Source organism: Drosophila bipectinata, chromosome XL (genome assembly GCF_030179905.1).
Source record: "Drosophila bipectinata strain 14024-0381.07 chromosome XL, DbipHiC1v2, whole genome shotgun sequence".
NCBI classification, from domain to species: Eukaryota; Metazoa; Arthropoda; class Insecta; order Diptera; family Drosophilidae; genus Drosophila; species Drosophila bipectinata.
This window is the reverse complement of record NC_091734.1, coordinates 21,318,185-21,338,763: the sequence shown is the minus strand read 5'-3', so window position 1 is coordinate 21,338,763 and position 20,579 is coordinate 21,318,185. Positions and strand designations below refer to the sequence as shown.

General features: G+C 38.8%; 1 protein-coding gene and 1 long non-coding RNA gene across 2 annotated transcripts in view; one reads left to right on the top strand and one right to left on the bottom strand.

The window, feature by feature from the left end:
• Or13a (Odorant receptor 13a) overlaps positions 1 to 16,861 on the bottom strand; it is a 299,536-nt gene extending 282,675 nt beyond the window's left edge. Inside the window, exon 1 of the mRNA XM_070281108.1 lies at positions 16,632 to 16,861. Within this exon, the coding sequence (XP_070137209.1) occupies positions 16,632 to 16,861 (230 nt within the window). The remainder of the gene's footprint in view (positions 1 to 16,631) is intronic.
• On the top strand, positions 6,323 to 6,840 carry LOC108119307 (uncharacterized). Its single transcript, XR_006246119.2, has 3 exons — positions 6,323 to 6,401; positions 6,632 to 6,716; positions 6,778 to 6,840. It is a non-coding gene; the product is annotated as an uncharacterized lncRNA (long non-coding RNA).
• Positions 16,862 to 20,579: the final 3,718 nt, after the last annotated feature.

Genomic DNA, 20,579 nt, shown 5'->3' with positions numbered 1-20,579 from the left:
TCACCTCCTGAGTTGATATGAGCATGTCCGTCTGTCCGTCTGTCCGTCTGTCTGTCTGTCTGTCTGTCCGTTTCTACGCGAACTAGTCTCTCAGTTTTAAAGCTATCGTCTTGAAACTTTGCACACACCCTTCTTTTTTTTGCACGCAGTACATAAGTCGGAACGGCCCGGATCGGCCGACTATATCCTATAGCTGCCATATAACTGATTGATCGGAAATGGTATAACTTTGACGTTTTTAAAGTTAGAGAGTTCAAATTTGACATGAGAGCATTTTTTGGCAAAACATTACGACATGCAAAATTTCATAAGGATCGGCCGACTATATCCTATAGCTGCCATATAACTGAACGATCGGAAATGACCCAACTTTTGTGTTTTTGAAGATAGAAGTTTGGGATATTTTTAGGTTTGGTTTTTGTATTATATTAAATTGGGTTATATTATCATATTTTCATAAGGATCGGCCAACTATATCCGATGTTTGCGATATATATCCGGTTTTAACTGCAAGGGTATATAAACTTCGGCTCCGCCCGAAGTTAGCTTTCCTTTCTTGTTATATTTAAGTTAAAGCCTACTTTTAGTATTTTTTAAGGTTCGCTAGGTACCTTGTAAACCAAAGAGGATTTGTTGAAACGGACGGACATTTCCATGGCACACAGAAGTCAAAAAATGTATTCAATGTACGGTAACATTTTTTTAAGGTGGCATTTAGATCGGTGCATGCAAGAATATCGGACCAATCATATGTATCGATAAGGCTATTAAGTATGTAAAAATCAGCTTTACGAATCTTATTTGCCACACTCCTGGTCGAAATGGTTTCGATTGAAACCTCAAGCGAGGGGTGATATAGATCCTCTGGTGTTGAAAGGGTGGAAAGCTCTGAAGAGAGTGGTACCAATAGGATCAGATACAAAACATAAGTCTAAAAGCCGACCTAACGAACTTCTAACATGGTTAATTTGACCTAGGAATATGTCATTCATGCGCGCGGTGAAGTCATGGTGCATGATAAGTGAAAAAGATGGTGAGTTTTATGATTAAAAATGGATTGAATAGCCAATATGTGGGTGGTTCGGACGGAGGCGGAATATATGAACATGTAGTTTATAAAGATTTTGCGGACAAAATGATTTTAATGCAAATAAATTCTACGTCACAAAACTCTTTTTTTGTACCTAGTGCCCTAGTATTTAATACCTTTGTATTCTGATAGGCAAGTATTAATAACGATATTAGTTTTTTGGATTGGTGGACGAAGAGGGTTAGTCCGCGATTCCGATATAGGGAAGTTTCACTCCCACTGGTTTTTTTATACCCTTGCAGAGGGTATTATAATTTTGGTCAAAAGTGTGCAACGCAGTGAAGGAGACATCTCCGACCCTATAAAGTATATATATTCTTGATCAGGATCACCTCCTGAGTTGATATAAGCATGTCCGTCTGTCCGTCTGTCCGTCTGTCTGTCCGTCTGTCTGTTTCTACGCAAACTAGTCTCTCAGTTTTAAAGCTATCGACTTGAAACTTTGCACACACCCTTCTTTCCTTTGCACGCAGTATATAAGTCGGAACGGCCCGGATCGGCCGACTATATCATATAGCTGCCATATAACTGATTGATCGGAAATGGTATAACTTTGGTGTTTTTAGAGTTAGAGAGTTCAAATTTGACATGAGAGCTATTTTTGGCAAAATAATACGACATGCCAAATTTCATAAGGATCGGCCGACTATATCCTATAGCTGCCATATAACTGAACGATCGGAAATGACCCAACTTTCGTGTTTTTGAAGATAGAAAGCTGGAACTTGGTACAGATTATATATTTGGTCAGTTGATCCGACCTACCAAATTTCATTAGGATCGGCCGACTATATCCTATAGCTGCCATATAACTGAACGATCGGAAATGGTATTTGGTAGAAATATCAACTTTCGTATTTTTGAAGATAGAAGTTTGGGACTTTTTTTAGATTTTGTATTGTAATAAATTGGATTATATATTCCTATTCCCATAAGGATCGGCCAACTATATCCGATGTTTGCGATATATATCCGGTTTTAACTGCAAGGGTATATAAACTTCGGCTCCGCCCGAAGTTAGCATTCCTTTCTTGTTTCTTTATAGTATTAGACTGATGTTCTCAGACGAAAATGTTCTCTGGCCACAAACTGGGTGAACAAATTGAAAATCAACACGGGCAACCGAATTTAAAAAGAAGACTTGCGTCTTATAAAAGTATATTAAAATTTTTATTTAAAAGTAAATTGGAAAATTGCTCATTTGTACTAAAGCCGCCAAATTGTTCTCAGTTCTAGCACTTGGGGTGCCCAGAGATATGAGCAGCTGCCTTAATGTCGGCTGAGCAGGCTGAGGAAAATCACAAACAGCGAATTTCTTACGCTTGGTGACACATTTAGCAGCTGAAGACCTCACTTCGTCTTGGACAGCACGACAATTATCACAACAATAATGTAAACCAGACCTACGGGAAATGGCATCCGAAACTGAGGTAGTGAACCCGGGGCATTTCTTATAAATGTATATATAAGAAATAAATTTTTCAATTATTGGAAATGCAATTGGGACGGTATAAATCTACATTCACATATCGCATACGGAGCTATCGATAGTAAAAGTTATTGCCTTCTACTATCGCCCTCCACTATTGCCAACCCCACGCAGTGGATAAACGAAGATGCAAAGGCTAAGTCCGATCTCATTTTGGCAATGTCCACATCGGAACTAAGGTATACAAAAAATTGCGAAACTTCAAACGATGTATGGAAGAAGCTGCATAGCACGTACCAGTCAACGGGGCCAGCACGTAAAGCCGCACTGTTGAAATCACTGATCCTACTAAAAACGAATGCAGGTGGAGACATGAGAAGCCACATAGATATGTTTTCCGATTTAGTAGACAAAATAAACGAAGTTTATCTCATGAATATTGACGATCTCTTAATCGGTCGATCGGACGACTTAATCGGACGATCTCTCTAAGTCGGTCACCGTGCAGCTGAGTGCAGGTCGAAGCCAATAAAGAACCATAATGATAGCATGTTAATCAACGCAGCATATCATACAAACATATCTCTTATCGGTCTCAAAAATTTGTGATCACGTCTTCAATATTCTTTTTTAAGAAGGAGAAAGCTGAAATAATACAGCTACAGGAGGAGAAATAGTGTTCACCGTTCCTCGCAAATTGGACTTATACCAGATAGAAGAACAACTCCAATGCAGTCAGATCGCTGCAGGTAAGCAAAACAGCATCGAAGAATGGCATGAACGTTTCAACCATCTTCATGAGCCGGACCTAAAAGAACTAATATGAAAAAGTAAAGTACAAGGAGCTAAAGTAAACCTCAAGGAAACTCTTCCAATTTGCGAAGTATGTATTCCAGTATCAAGTATTTGCAAAAGCCGATTCCAGTATCAAATTCAAGAGCAAGAGACGTACTAGAACTAATTCACAGCAACGTATGCGCTTCCATGCGAATAAATAGCCACGGTGCCAGCCGCTACTTTTTGACATTTATTGATGATTTCTCGCACCAAAATGGTGCGAGCTCTACACTATCATAACAAAACCTGAAGTATTCCGGAAATTTAAGGAATTCAAAAACTACGTTGACTTTTTGAAAAACCGCTACTTTTTGACATTCATTGATGGTCCGAGCAAAATGGTGCGAGCATTACACTATCAAAACAAAGTCTGAAGTGTTACAGATATTTAAGGAAGTCAAAAACTATGTTAAACGGCGAAATGGAAAAATAATAAAAACAAGAAAGGAAAGCCAACTTCGGGCGGAGCCGTTGATATACCTGATATAGAAGTTGATATACCCTTGCAGTTAAAACCGGATATATATCGCAAACATCGTTTATAGTTGGCCGATCCTTATGAGAATATAATAATATAACCCAATTTATTATAATATAAAGTCTAAAAAAAAGTGGCAAACTTCTATCTTCAAAAATACCAAAGTTGGTATTTTTACCAAGAAACATTTCCGATCGTTCAGTTATATGGCAGCTGTAAGATAAAGTCGGCCGATCGTTATGAAATTTGGTAGGCCGGATAAACTGACCAAAAATATAATCTGTACCAAGTTCCAGCTTTCTATCTTCAAAAATACGTTGGGTCATAAAGTTGGGTCATTTCCAATCGTTCAGTTATATGGCAGCTATAGGATATAGTCAGCCGATCCTTATGAAATTTGGCATGTCATAATGTTTTGCCAAAAATAGCTTTCATGTCAAATTTGAACTCTCTAACTCTAAAAAAATCAAAGTTATTGCATTTCCGATCAATCAGTTATATGGCAGCTATAGGATATAGTCGGCCGATCCCGGTCGTTCCGACTTATATACTGCGTGCAAAGGAAATAAGGGTGTGTGCAAAGTTTCAAGTCGATAGCTTCAAAACTGAGAGACTAGTTCGCGTAGAAACAGACAGACGGACAGACAGACAGACGGACAGACGGACAGACGGACATGCTCATATCAACTCAGGAGGTGATCCTGATCAAGAATATATATATTTCATAGGGTCGGAGATGTCTCCTTCACTGCGTTGCACACTTTTGGACATAATTATAATACCCTCTGCAAGGGTATAATAATCAGGTCAGATAACAGTACAGAATACACTTATAATGAGTTCAAAAGTTATCTTGCAGCCAAGGAAATATAGCACGAGTATTCCGTAGAATATAAGATAAGGTTTTTGTTTAGTTGTGGCAGCGTGTTTGCCTACAACATCCTCCACCTGCGCAGCTCTTGCAGGAGGGTTCCACCGTGGCACGTGCTGCTCACGGAATAGTGGGTTCTGACGAAACCGATGCGGCAAGTTGCTGCCCACACCGGTCGGACACTTTGTAGATATCTCTGCACTTCCGTAACGATGCAGTGCATCGATCAAGACCAGGTGGTGGCCACGATCAGTGACAATGATGCTGCTGATCCTCTTCTTGTGAACTGGTAGCCGGGTCGTGGCTACAGTTATTCCTCCAACGGTGATTAGGAATAAAACATAAGACTTGGAAGAGGTGCCTTTATTCTTCGGCTGTCAGATCAGAACTAACTAACTTAAGATAAGGAGAGCTTAGTCGTAACCCTAACTCGCACAGACCACAGCCGTCGGCCAACGCCCGTCGTAAGACCATATGCGTCGTCCGTCTTCGTGTCCTTATCTTAGATAACCGTTGCATTGTTAACTTATACTCCTCAAAGAAATGGTACAGCCGAACGTAAGAACCGGACCCTTGTTGAAATGGCTCCCTGCCTGATGTTGCAAGCCGCACTTCCTGCGAGCTACTGGGCTGAAGCAGTAAACACAGCAAACTAAATAAGAAAAAGATGTCCTTCAAGGAGCCTATGTGGAGAAACGCCGTTTAAGCTGTGGAACAATCGCATCCCAATTGTAAGGCATATGCAAAAATTTGGTCAAATTGCATATTCACTGGAAAAACGATCGAAGAGTAAGTTCAGCCCAAAATCCAATAAATGCGTATTCGTTGGATACTGCACCGATGCCAAAGCTTATAGGCGATGTGAAAAAACAAATGTTAATTAAAAGCCGAGACGTTGATTTTACAAATCTATTTGGGCACGAGTTCGAAGAGTTCATTGAACCTCAGATCGATGTCAACATTGAGCCGGTAGCAGACAATCAACCAGAAAATGACCAAGATGACAACGAAAGCATACAACCAGAGGATCCTGAGTCAGAAGAAAATGAGACAGACAATAGACATCCAGTAGAACGTGGCCGTGGAAGGCCAAGGAAGCTGTTAACAGATAAACCAGGAAGACCCAGATTAACTTCCCTTCAGTACCAAAATTCCTTACCCCGACGTTTCCTGGCGACATATTCGAAAAACAAAAACAAATTGCATGGGCTTCGTTTACTCAAGTCCGAAACGAAAGGGGAAACGAAACTTCTACCTGCTTTCGGTTTTCGACAATGATTCTCGCAGCTTCTACGTCATATTTTCGGAGCAGAGGCACGCTTCTATGAATGGAACAACGTCAGAATACCCTTTTTAAAATATGTTGAAATATTTATATATATTTAAGATTATATTTAATTAATTTTTCTTATCTAATCATATGGTATATTGAAATGTATTAATGGTGTATTGGCTTTAGGCAAAGCCAAAATGTTCATGTTTGATTATTTTCCTTGTGCGATTCTAATTACAAGGCATTGCGTTGGTCAACTATACCCTGGCACGCGCCAGAATTATCGGTTGTCAATTTTCGGTTTCGTCTTGCCTCCCCCCATCTCTTTGCATTTGATGTTCAATTTGCACCAAAAGCACACGCGTTTGTGAAGAAAAGTTTAAGTGACCAATTAAATAAAATAACAACTAAAAACTAATTCTGGTGAGTAAAATTAAAAAGTAATGTGCATATATGTAATTAAGTTATTTATTAAATACCGAGCGGCCGTTCAATATATGTACATATGTACATATATTTATTAAACGGCATTAGCCGCTCGGAAAAGTGCTAAATATTTATATATGTACATATGTACATATATTTATTAAACGGCATTAGCCGCTTGTACATATTATGTTATTATCTATTTATTGTTTATTTATTTAATTGAGGAAATGATCGTGCAATATAACATCGACGGAGTTAGTGGGAAGAAGAGATTGAAGGCGTTTCCAAATTTTTATGGAGTTTTGATCGGTATGTATTTTAATTACAAATAATGTAAACAATATCTAATTTCTATTTATTTTATTTACAGATAGTATATCCAAAGTGGTTCCGGGGACCTCGGCTGAGAAAGTGTTGGGCCACGCTTTGACGGGCATCAAAAATAATAATAATAAAAAAAAAATTAAAATAAGTAAATAAATAAAATAAGTAGAATAAATCTTTTTTGTATATAAACTTTGTAAAATAAATTGTATTTATAGATTATAACAATTAATAATTTCTTATATTAATAAAATTTCTAATAAAATAATAATTTTGGTTGGAAAGGGGGGGGGGGGGGGGGGTGGTGAAAATCCTTACAGTTCCTCAGTGAATCCTTTTTGAATCCCACCTATTTCCCACCACCTGTAAGATTCCTTAGAGAATACCCCAGGGATTCTTTGGGGTATTTCCTCAACGTTTCCTCAGAGTATACCCCAGGGATTCCTTGGGGTATTTCCCCAACGATTCCTCAGAGTATACCTCAGGGATTCCCTGGGGTATTTAGTTCGAAATGCTGTTCGAATAACTGCAGGAATCCTGCAGTATTCCTTGAGTTGTTCGAATTCCTCGATGTGAGGAACTCTTCTATGGAAATTCCTTGATGGTTTGTATGAAACATACCTAGAGGATTCCTCGGGTGGCAATACTAGTACCTAGACGATTCCATGAGTAATCCTTGAGGTATGGTACTGAAGGGTTACTATCAAATACTTGCAGACCAGATCGACACACCCAATCAGCAGTTTAAGTCCGACTTAGAAGATTTGTTCTACGAAGCTGCTTCACTTGCAACGAACTCAAAGGAACTAAAATGGAACACTTAAAGGTGCAAATTTCATCGAATGGAAGGAGGCAGTAATAAACGAGTACAGGTCATTGAAAATGAACAATACCTGGGAAGTTGTTGATCGGCAGAAAAACCATTAGGTTATCAAAACGAAATGGGTACTTCGAACAAAATACTTATCTAACGGAAGGGTAAATTGCCGTAAAGCTCGCCTGGTTGCTAAAGGATTAACCCAAGGCAAAGGCATTGACTATGATGAGACCTTCTCCCCAGTATGCAGAATGAGCTCGATTCGAATTATAATAGCTCTGGCTGCGGAACTCGATATGGATCTTCATCAATACGACTTCAACAGCACCTATTTGAATGGAGATATTGAGAAAGAACTTTACATCAACGTCCCACCTGAATTCAAAGAAATCTTGACAGCTAAAGACAAAAAAATGTATGGACCTGAAAAAGTGTGTTAGCAAAAAAGGGCTTTATATGGTCTAAAACCAGTGGTACAAAAAGCTGGATAGTAACCTCAAAGAACTGAACCTTAAGCCACTCGCCGCCAATGAGTTCGTGTAGCTAAAAAATTAACAAAACGGGATCCTGATAGAATCGCTTTATGTGGATGACCTCATAATTGCGACCAATAACACCCAAATGCTTTTACAATTAAAGCGCGAATTGTCCAACAAGTTCCAGATGAAAGATTTGGGTAACTATCGTATTGCTTGGGCATCGAGTTTACACAAAACAAAGACAAAACAGAGTTTACTATGGGTCAGCCAAAATATATCGCAGATATTCTCAAACGGTTCAAAATTGAGAATTGTAGGACCGTAAATACACCAATCAACACGAATGAGAAATTGTCAACTGAAATGTGTCCAAAAACCAAAAGCGAGAAAGAAGATGTTTACAACGTGCCGTATCAGAGTTTAGTAGGAGCCCTAATGTGTTTGGCAGTATCAAGCTCCCTGATATTGCGCTTGCAGTGAGTGCACTGAGTCAATACAATACAAACTTTGGAAAACAACATTGGATTGCTGCAAAAAGGGTATTACGTTACCTAAAAGACACTCAGAACTAGTTCCTGGTTTACAAACGAAGTGGGAAAGATCTTGTAGCCTACAAGTTGTAGGTTACGCCGATGCCGACTGGGCCGCCAACATTGATGATCGCAGATTTTTTTCAGGTTTTGCTTTTAAGTTCGCAGGTGCAGGAATACCCTGGGAATGTCGAAAGCAATGGACGGTTGCATTGTCAAGCCCAGAAGCAGAGTACATGGCTCTGTCTGACTCCTCAAAGGAAGCTGTTCGCCTTAGAAGCTTTCTACAAGAAGTTTTGGGCCACCTAAAGACGACCATCATCTACAACGACAATCAAGGGGCTGGCCAACTTACACGCAACCCCGTGTTCCACAAACGCACCAAGCATGTTGACATCCGCCACCATTTCATCCGAGAGCTGGTAGAAGAAGGAACTATTTCAGTAAACTACATTCCAACGACCGAGATGCCAGCAGACATATTGACAAAGTATTGGAACTGCAATTGGTACAGTATAAATCTACATTCACATATCGCATACGGAACTATCGATAGTAAAAGTTATTGCCTTTTACTGTCGCCCACCACTACCGCCAACGAATGTGTAAAACTTAATCTCTGTTCAATTATATAAAAAAAACTATTATTCATTACTCAAGTTAAATTGCAACATCAATGAACTTAGTAAGTAAAATATATTTTTTAGAATTAATCGTTATATTTCATTAAGATCGTTGAGAGATCGTTATAATCGTTGAGACAAGACTTGACTTGACAAAAGCATTTAAGGACTTCTTGCCAAAGCTTGAAAATAACTGTTAACCGATTCGTGCGGTCTCAAAATAAGTGTTCGTCACTGAGACTTTGAGCAAAAAGTCTGAGAGCAACCGATTGAATTGTTGGTATACTATTTTGCTCGGGATCAGCCGAAGAACAGTTTTTTCTGTTTTCGCTTGCTCTGCTCATTCTCGGACAGTTTGCTCGCAATCGACGATTCAAAAAGTCTTTTGTGCATGTATATGAAGTGTATGTATGTGAAGTTTCGTGGGTTCAACGCGTCAATTGGCTATGTGAATCTCGCATGTAAACATTGACCTTTCAAATTTATTGAAAATGGGAAGAAAAATTAATAAAAAAGTGCATCAATTTTTTATATTTAACACAATTGACAATAAATCGGTGTGCAAAGTGTGCGGAGTTAAATTAGCAGGTGTTCACCCTACAAATTTAAAACGCCATTTGACATCGAAACATGGTGAAATATTTAAAGACTACGACAGCGAAGAAGTAACCGAAACTCAAGTTGTGAAGAAAAGAAAAATTTCATTTGAAACTAGTAAAGACACAATTATAATTTCACTGGTCAAAATTGTCACAACTGTCGGAAAGCTATTTATGTTCTTGGACAGCGAGGGATTCAAAGAAATTGTTGATCTAATTTATAATGCCCTTGGTATGAACGGAATTACATCAAGGAGCATTATGAGTTTCGTTTCCCTAAAAGAACAGGCCATCAAAGACGGCATAAGGGCTTTAGTTAAAGGAAAGCTGAAAGTAAATCTGCAAATGATTCACACAAATATAAACAAAATGGAGATTGTAGTAAAGACATTGGGTATGATCGAGCTCACCCATGCACACACTGGGGAATACATTAAAGAAAAAATTTTGGAAATTCTTGACGAAAATGGCATTGATCTTGATCAAATCTTTAGGTAAAAATGTGTTTTCAGTTAGTGTTTAATATGTTTGTTATTAAAGAAAAAAATATATATACACCGTGTTACTTTTGATAATGGGAGAAACATGGTCAAAGCCGTAGAAATACGTAATGACGAAACGGAGAAATCCCTTTTTGAAGATGACAGAGAAGAGGAAAAATTGATGGGTAAGCTGGATGTTCTGGATTTCGCAAATATTCATCTCGTAAATATTCATCTCGTACGGTGTGCTGCGCACACTCTTCAGCTGTGCATCTATGATATGTATAAGCGGAGCGAGATTACGGAAAAAATTAGTATCTGCCGCAAATTATGCGAAACATTGCGCACTGAAACTTATAGGTAAGAAAAGTTTAATTAGAAATAAATTTATACGTGTATAAAATAAATATATTATATAACCTGCGCAGAAGCGTCTTAATCGAACACAACAAAACTATACCATCGCTCGATATTGTCACTAGGTTGTGTTGATTGATTTGTTATTTTATTGAAGTCGAAAATTGTGAATTATAGTTATAGCTGAATTGTATTTGTTAGTTGTTAGTCTGTATATTTACTTTAAAATAGCTTAGCGCGGAGTGGGAGCGAAAGCTCATATTCGCTCTTGTGCGAATTCGCCCCGCTTCGCCGCTATAGATAAGTTAGGCTTAAGATTAGAAAGAAATACAATCGAATTTATAACGTTGATGAGGCACGACCATTTCTTTCGTTTTCGTTTTTCGCATATTTTTAAATATTTTGCAGCCACCCTTTTTTTTATTATTTTGAAGTGTGAGATAAATCAATGTCGTTATACATTTTGGCGCCCCCGGGTGGACTCTAGTGAAAATATATTTAAAAAAATAAAAATAAACAAAGTGACAGTGACACTGTGTTATTACACACAAAAAATAACTACTGGTATTGGTATACGAACTACCGAACTGAGCGGACGTGCTTTGTCCGAGCTCCGGAAAAACTGCACCATAATACAGCTAAAAAAAAAAACTAAGGTAACCCAATATAAGCGAAAAGACGCTGAACTACAATTTACTAAAAGCGACAGACAAGCTTTTTATAACAGTTGTGATGTGCTAAACCAAAACTAGTGCATTGTTAAAAAAAAAAAAGTAAAAGCCACGCAATGAGCTCATTGAGCAACGATCAAAGGAACGAGCGTAGAAGTTCAGTGAACCAAAGAAACGGCTTCTACTCTTACTTTTCAACCCGCGATACCGAAGTGGAAAAATCGGCGATTATAAGCAACCCGGCTTTACTGACCGTTGAAACCCAAAGGGCACGGTCTTGTTCACCCGCACTGCTCACTCCGACTCCCGCGTCATGGAGTTCGCAGTGTAAAACCCCCCCTCCAATATCGGAAACAAATTTCGCACCAACAACTAGCAGCGCTACAACTTCTGCGCTAGCAGCGCTACACTTCGGCTGAGGAAAACCAACCAGCCCAAGACACCGCAAAAAAACCCAAGCATCCTCCAATCTATATTAGGGAAAAAAGCTCTAGTGCCGTGGTCAACAAAATTGCGTCGTTGATCGGGAACGGTGACAACTTTCATGTTGTTCCGCTTATCAAAGGGAACATCCATGAAACAAAGGTGCAAACCAAGTCTGAAGAGCACTTCCGAATCGTGTCCAAATATCTGGACACTGTACAGAAAAACTATTACACGTACCAGCTGAAAACCAGTAAAGCCCTACAAGTGGTAGTCAAGGGAATAGAACCTGATGTTACCGCCGCGGAAATAAAAACCGCCCTTAAAGAAAAGGGCTTCGCTGCCAAGAATGTTATTAACATTCTAAATAAAGATAAGCCACAACCCCTCTTCAAGGTCGAGCTCAAGCCAGAAAGCAGGTCGCTGAAGAAGAACGAAGTCCACCCAATTTACAACCTGCAATATCTTTTGCATCGGAAAATCACTGTTGAAGAGCCTCATAAACGCAACGGTCCAGTGCAATGCACTAACTGTCAAGAGTATGGACACACACGGTCTTACTGCACACTTCGGGCTGTCTGTGTAGTCTGCGGGGACGCCCACAAGTCCACTTGCTGCACTACAAACAAGGACAGTACCGTGAAGAAATGTGGAAACTGCGGAGGCAGCCATACAGCAAACTATAGAGGATGTATGGTGTATAAGGAGTTAAAAAGTCGCATGCGTCAAGCGACCGCAACGCGCAACCAAAATCCACAGAATGCGTACATTGCGTCAAAAACTACGCCAGACGTCTTCTTCGCCAAAGCTGCGAGATCCTCATTCGGTCCACTAAACACCACCAACGGCTTCTCCTACGCCGATGCTCTACGATCTGGAAGGGAAACTCCAACTCAGCCTTACTCTCAAAGCGCTCAACAGGCCCCAGAACAGCCACACAGCATAACGGAAACTATGATGCTTACCCTCCAACAAAGTATGATGGAGCTTATGTCATTCATGAAAACGACCATGCAAACGCTTGTTCAAAACCAGAACATGGTGATACAGCTGCTCGTAGCACAACAGTCTAAATAATCTATGCAGGCGCTACGAATATCAATGTGGAACGCCAATGGTGTCTCACGGCATAAACTAGAATTACCACAATTCTTAACCGAAAACCATATTGACATTATGCTACTGGTGAAAACGCATCTTACAAGCAAATACAACTTTCATATAAGAGGCTACACAATCTACCGCACAAACCATCCAGATGGGAAAGCCCACGGCGGAACTGGAGTTCTAATCAGAAAACGCATTAAACACCACTTTCACAAAAGGTTTGCAACAAACTTCTTGCAGGCCACATCCATACAAATTCAGTCAAGTAACGGAATCCTTTCAATCGCTGCCGTTTACTGCCCTCCTCGTTTCTCAATCTCGGAAGGAAAATTTATGGACTTCTACAATTCACTTGGGGACCGATTTATAGCCGCAGGAGACTACAAGTGACTCACGTCTAGTGACTCCCAAAGGAAGACAATTGTACAATGCAATTATAAATGTGAAAAATAAACTGGACTACGTTTCCCCTGGAAGTCCCACATACTGGCCAACAGACTCACGAAAGCTCCCAGACCTTATTGATTTTGCAGTGACAAAAAATATACCTCGCAATCTAATAAGTGCCAAAGCAGTCTCGGACTTATCATCAGACCACTCGCCTGTGCTTCTAACGCTTCTTCAAAGCCCAGAAATAACCGAACACCCCTTCAGCCTGACGACGCCAAAAACGAACTGGCTAAAATACAAAAAGTACCTGAGTGCCCACATAAAACCTGCTCCGGAGCTCAACACGGAATTGGACATCAACTACACTACGAGTTCCCTGGAAGAAGTACTCGTTGCGGCAGCTTAAATCTCTACTCCTCTACTCCGGCAGCTTAGTCTCTTCACCAACAGGAAGAAAATGCACAGCTGAGGTACATCCAGAATCTCTCGCCAACAAGCACAAAGTACCCCCTGTGGAGGGCCCACCCAAATCTTGGCGCCCCAATTGAAACGACTACCCCGATAAGAAACTCTTTGGGATGCTAGGCTCGCAGCGACGAAGACGGAGCTGAAACATTCGCCACACATCTCCAAAGTGTCTTCCAGCCAAACCCAGCCTCAAATTCATTCCTTCTGCCAGAAATTCAGCCAGAGTCCTCCCCTCAGCCAGCCGCACCTTCATTCCGGCCGAACGAAATAGAAAAAGTCATAAGAGGGCTAAAACTAAAAAAGGCTCCCGGTGACCTATTGACCCCAAAGATGCTGATCGAACTTCCAAAATGCGCTATAGAGGTCGTCTGCAAACAATTAAATGGAATATTAATCTTGGCTATTTCCCAAAAAAGTGGACAAAATCCATCATTATAATGATACAGAAGCCTGGAAAAGACCACACAATTCCGTCATCATACAGACCAATAAGCCTTCTATCTTGTTTGTCTAAATTGTTTGGAAAATGCTTGTTAACTCGCATAATACCACATCTGGAAGCTTGCAATATCATCCCGGCACACCAATTTGGCTTTCGAAGAAACCATGGAACCATCGAACAAGTGAACAGATTAACATCCGAAATACGCTCAGCCTTCGAACAGCGAGAATACTGCAGCGCCATTTTCCTTGACGTATCTCAAGCTTTCGACCGAGTTTGGCTCATCGGACTCATGCACAAAATTAAAACGTATTTGCCAACATACACCCACAAGCTACTAGAATCATACCTCTACTATAGGGTATTCTCAGTGAGATGCAACGCAGCTACTTCGGGCGACTACACCATCGAAGCTGGAGTTCCACAAGGAAGCGCACTCGGCCCGTGTCTATATGTTTTGTATACTGCGAATATTCCTACGAACGCGCAACTAACAACCTCAACGTTCGCCGACGATACCGCTATCCTTAGTTGATCTAGATGCCCAACGCAGGCAACAACCCAACTGGCTAATCATCTCACAATAGTGGAAAGGTGGCTGTCCGACTGGCGCATTAAAATAAACGAGCAAAAGTATAAACATATAACGTTTACTCTTAATAGACAAATATGCCCTCCGCTTTTACTAAACGGTATGCAGATCCCTCAAGCTAACGACGTAACGTACCTTGGCGTTCACCTTGATAGACGACTTACCTGGCGCAAGTACAATTCAGTCCTAAGGCCCATCTGGACGTATGGCTCCCAGCTGTGGGGGAACGCGAGCAGCAGCAACATAGACATAATACAAATAATACATACATAATACATAATACTAGACATAGAATATAATCTTTACCAAGTTCCAGCTTTCTATCTTCAAAAACACAAAAGTTGGGTCATTTCCGATCAATCAGTTATATGGCAGCTATAGGATATAGTCGAACGATCCTGGCCGTTCCGACTTATATAGTGCGTGCAAAGGAAAGAAGGGTGTGGGCAAAGTTTCAAGTCGATAGCGCGCACAATCAAAAATCTTGAGAACTATCACAGGGGCACCTTGGTATGTTCGCAACGAAAACATCCATTGGGATCTGGGCATCCTCGCAGTGAAAGACAAAATCCAGAAGCAAAAAGAGCCATACAAAGAAAAACTGTCTTCGCACCAAAATTTTCTCGCTCGGGGATTGACTCGGGTTTCTAGCGTATCCCGCCTTAAACGCAACGACCTCCCAACCCAGCAATCGATTTTTAGGGCCGTCTAACTCCGTATCAGTCAATATGACTGTTAGTTAAGTTAACAAGAAAGGAAAGCTAACTTCGGGCGGAGCCGAAGTTGATATACCCTTGCAGTTAAAACCGGATATATATCGCAAACATCGGATATAGTTGGCCGATTCTTATGATTAAATCATAATAAAACCAATAAACTACAATAAAAAATCTAAAAAAAAATCCCAAGCTTCTATCTTCAAAAATAAGAAAGTTGATATTTCTACCAAAAACCATTTCCGATCGTTCAGTTATATGGCAGCTATAAGATATAATCGGCCGATCGTCATGAAATTTGGTAGGTCGGATTAACTGACCGAGGATATAATCTTTACCAAGTTCCAGCTTTCTATCTTCAAAAACACAAAAGTTGGGTCATTTCCGATCAATCAGTTATATGGCAGCTATAGGATATAGTCGAACGATCCTGGCCGTTCCGACTTATATAGTGCGTGCAAAGGTAAGAAGGGTGTGGGCAAAGTTTCAAGTCGATAGCTTTAAAACTGAGAGACTAGTTCGCGTAGAAACGGACAGACAGACGGACAGACGGATAGACGGACATGCTCATATCAACTCAGGAGGTGATCCTGATCAAGAATATATGTAATTTATAGGGTCGGAGATGTCTCCTTCACTGCGTGAACCTACCAAATTTCATTAGGATCGGCCGACTGTGTCCTATAGCTGCCATATAGCTGAACGATCGTAAATGGTATTTGGTAGAAAAATCAATTTTCGTATTTTTGAACATAGAAGCTTAATACTTTTTTTTTAGATTTTTTATTTTAATTAATTGGTTTTATTATGATGTAATCATAAGGATCGGCCAACTATATCCGATGTTTACGATATATGTCCGGTTTTAACTGCAAGGGTATATCAACTTCGGCTCTGCCCGAAGTTAGCTTTCCTTTTTTGCTTTAGATATTTTATTGTAATCAGTTGGTTTAAGTATGAAATTACGCGTTTTGGTTTAAAAACGCGTAGTTTAAAATTACGCGTTTAGGAATTTTTAAGCTCAAAAAAGTCACGATAAACGGTTTTTTCCAAATAAATCAATTAGTTTTTGAGGGTGCTACAAATACTTCAAACACGGTTTTGTGTTATATTCGACCTAATAAACAATTCTACTAGGTCTCTTTCAAAGTTCCTCAAATTTTTTTTTGTCGCACTGTGTTATTTACGGTTAAAGGCTACTTACTTTGAAATCCAAATGTCATTGTAAAAACTTTCAATAAGACTTCGAAATTTGTTTTGATTTACGCGTAAATGAATAAGCCTTATGAAGTTTAGAGCTCCCATAAATGTAGTACAACAGTTTTCCGTGGTCATTATAATATCAGAAAGATGTGTCATCAAAAAACCAGTCTGATAACAAATTGTAATACCAACAGATCCAATGACATACCACGCCCATACTGTGTAAGTCATGTGCAAGAAAGCGTTTTTCGAAAATAATCCGTCACTTGTATGTTTTGACAAAGGCCATGAACCGTTTAACTTTAACCAAGCACATTGAGGTGGCAAGCGAAGGTTTTTTCGAACGTCTTTATGTGATGGAGGAAAAAACATTTCTGGGTAAAATATAATTCATTTTCTACACACAACCTTATTTTATAAACAAAACTTAAAAGAGAATTTTTTATTAGTACAAATTACCCTTTTATTAGTACCCTTTTTATTAGTACAAATTGCTGTAGGCAATCTAATATATACTTTTAATTTATATCAAAAACAACAGCAACCCTTTAGGCACGAATAAAGTTACTTCTTTTATACGTTCCCAAAAGGGTAGAAACATGTAACCAACAAAACAGGCCGTTGTTGGCCGGAGCCGATGTTCATACACCTGTCTGCGACCAAATTGGTCAACAATCACACTAAATTGTCTCTCCAACACATTTATGACATTCTCAGTTGCTTAGTCCTATGATATCTATGTATGTATGTATGTATATTAGGGTGTCTCAAGGTAACAGGTGGGTGACAGGTTTTTATACCCTTGCAGAGGGTATTATAATTTCTCCCTATAACCGACCCTATAAAGTATATATATTCTTGATCAGGATCACCTCCTGAGTTGATATGAGCATGTCCGTCTGTCCGTCTGTCTGTCTGTCTGTTTCTACGCGAACTAGTCTCAGTTTTAAAGATATCGACTTGAAACTTTGCACACACCCTTCTTTTCTTTGCACGCAGTATATAAGTCGGAACGGCCCGGATCGGCCGACTATATCCTATAGCTGCCATATAACTGATTGATCGGAAATGGTATAACTTTGGTGTTTTTAGAGTTAGAGAGTTAAAATTTGACACGAGAGCTACTTTTGGCAAATCATTATTACATGCCAAATTTCATAAGGATTGGCCGACTATATCTCATAGCTGCCATATAAATGAACGATCGGAAATGACCCAACTTTCGTGTTTTTGAAGATAGAAAGCTGAAACTTAGTACATATTCCATTTTTGTCCAGTAAATCCAACCTGCCAATTTTCATTAGAATCGGCCGACTATATCCTATAGCTGCCATATAACTGAACGATCGGAAATGGTATTTGGTAGAAATATCAACTTTCTTATTTTTGAAGATAGAAGCTTGGGATTTTTTTTTAGATTTTTTATTGTAGTTTATTGGTTTTATTATGATTTAATCATAAGAATCGGCCAACTATATCCGATGTTTGCGATATATATCCGGTTTTAACTGCAAGGGTATATCAACTTCGGCTCCGCCCGAAGTTAGCTTTCCTTTCTTGTTTTTTTTTTTAATTTAAATCGTATACCCTCTATTTTCTTTCAAAATGACCTTATGAACATAGAAAATAAAAATTATGGCGATTGAATCAGGACAACCCGTGCGGACTTGATAGCGAAGTTATAAACTCTGGCATCTCTTTTTGAAAATCATTTTTAATGAACTCCGCGCGCTCATTGCGTTTTACGGTGGGAATTCTTTGAATTGAGGACTTACTTATCGGAAACTCATCAGTATTATATCCAAGTGCCTCAATAGTAGCTTCAAGAATGTATACAGAGTCTCTGATACTTAAGTGACACCTAGGTATACGATCGTAGACACGTAGATATCGTAAGTATACGCGTTTTTTCCCAGTGTATAATGCACTCACGAATACTGAGATTTGCACTTTCATTTACAGTTAAATTCACTTGACGAATGTTGTAGAATAAAACTGCTAAGACTTGTTTATTAAAAAGAAGTTTTGAACCCGTTATTTGGTGTTTTGCATCACCTATTAAGAATATATTCTTTTAAGCACTGCGTAATTCCACTGACATGTTGACCGAACGAAAACTATGTGTTTGATGTGCAAATAAGTAAGTCTAAGGAATGTGCCGAAAAGAAACTGCACAATCGTCCAAAGCTCGCAGTGGGAGCTCGATCATGCCATACGATTCACCGTTAGAAAGCTCTATAAAGCCAGTACATAATAATTAAAAATACCAGACACATTGACCGTTCGAACGTGTCGACCGTTGTAATCAAGTATTGACAAGTTAAAATGCAAGTCGGAACGGGTTATTTTACCCTACCCACTCCGTTTTGCGTTTTAAAATTGCGTTTTAAAAATTTTCAACATCACTCAAACAAATTTAGAGGGTGTGTGAAAAAAAAAAAATTATGATTTTTTGGGACACCCTAATGTATATAGAGAGATGGGAGAAGAGTGTGAGTGTGACCCTTAAAACTAAAAGATTAGTGCACGTAAAACAATATTTATGAACATATTTACGATATTTACGATATCGACGCATTTAGTATCGTATTTCATTTATCATTGGATAAAAGATTTGAATGCCAAATTTTTATTAAAAATCTTGATGAATATTATAGGTAAAAAAGCTAGTCTTGGCAAAAATTAAAGATTATATTATTTTTTTTATTACTTTTAAAACATCTGTCAAAAAAATCTACAATAAAGCTGCACTGTACATTTGAAGAACTGCGTCGATTTATCGATTCAGAAGGTTTATAGGGTTGGGAATAAAATGCTTCATAGGAATGGATTTTTATTATCAATTATTGATAGTAATATTAATAGATAAAAAGAACGGAAATCTAGTTTCGGGGGAGGCAAAGTTGATATACTCTTGCATTTAAATGGATATGTGTAGATTATGCTATACACATGTATTGTAAATGTTATCAGATAAACATTTTAAATATAAGATATTGTTCAACGGCAGCAAATGATATAATCGGCGGATCCTGGACGGAACGTCTAGAACTCTATAATATCTATGCAAATACCTTATGCTCCGACTATAACCTATAGCTGTCATATTACTGATTGACCGAAATGCCAATTACGAGGGCTCTTAGCGATATGTCCGAAAAGAGCTGATTTTAAGTGTTTTCTGCCACATAAATAAGAGCATTTTTTGAGCAAATTTAGGGGTTGCTCCACATACACTCTAAAAGAGCTCATATGTGTGAGCATATTTGGAGCTGCGGTAAGTAAGTACAAAGTTAAAACCTCGCTTAAAATAACGATAAATAACAGTTTTCTTTAGTTCGAACATTAAAAAAGTGTAAGGTGGACGTGCTTGAAAAAGTGCAAGAAAGTGTTTCATTAAGTAAAAGTTAATTAATTAAAAGTGTTTCAACTGAAATTGTAATTTAAAGACGTCTGAACCTTCGGATGACCTTGAGATCAAATCTCTTCGATATAAATTGTCTAATTGGGCTCTTGCATTTATTATTTCCTGATCGGCTTTAAATGTGCTTCGCCGTACGTATATCACCTGCGCAAGATCTAAAGAAGCACATTAAAAATAAAAAATAAACTGAACTTAAAAATAAAACACCTAAAGATGGTTTTTGTGTCCTAATGAATGGCGGAAGATATATGTATTATGGAATTGCTTCATGTTAATATAAATGGGGTTCCACTTTTTAAAAGTTCTAACATGCAGGCATGGCCGATTTTAATAAATTTTGATAGTACTTCCCTGTATTGCTGTAGGCGTTTTTTGTGGACTGAGCAAGCCAAAAGATATTAACGAATATCCTAATTTTTTTATTTCTGAACTTGTTCTCTTATTTCATCTGTTTTTGTCTATAACTCAAATCATTTCGAAGTAAAGGTTAGAGCTATTAATTGCCGCTCGCCCGCTTTTGTTCTT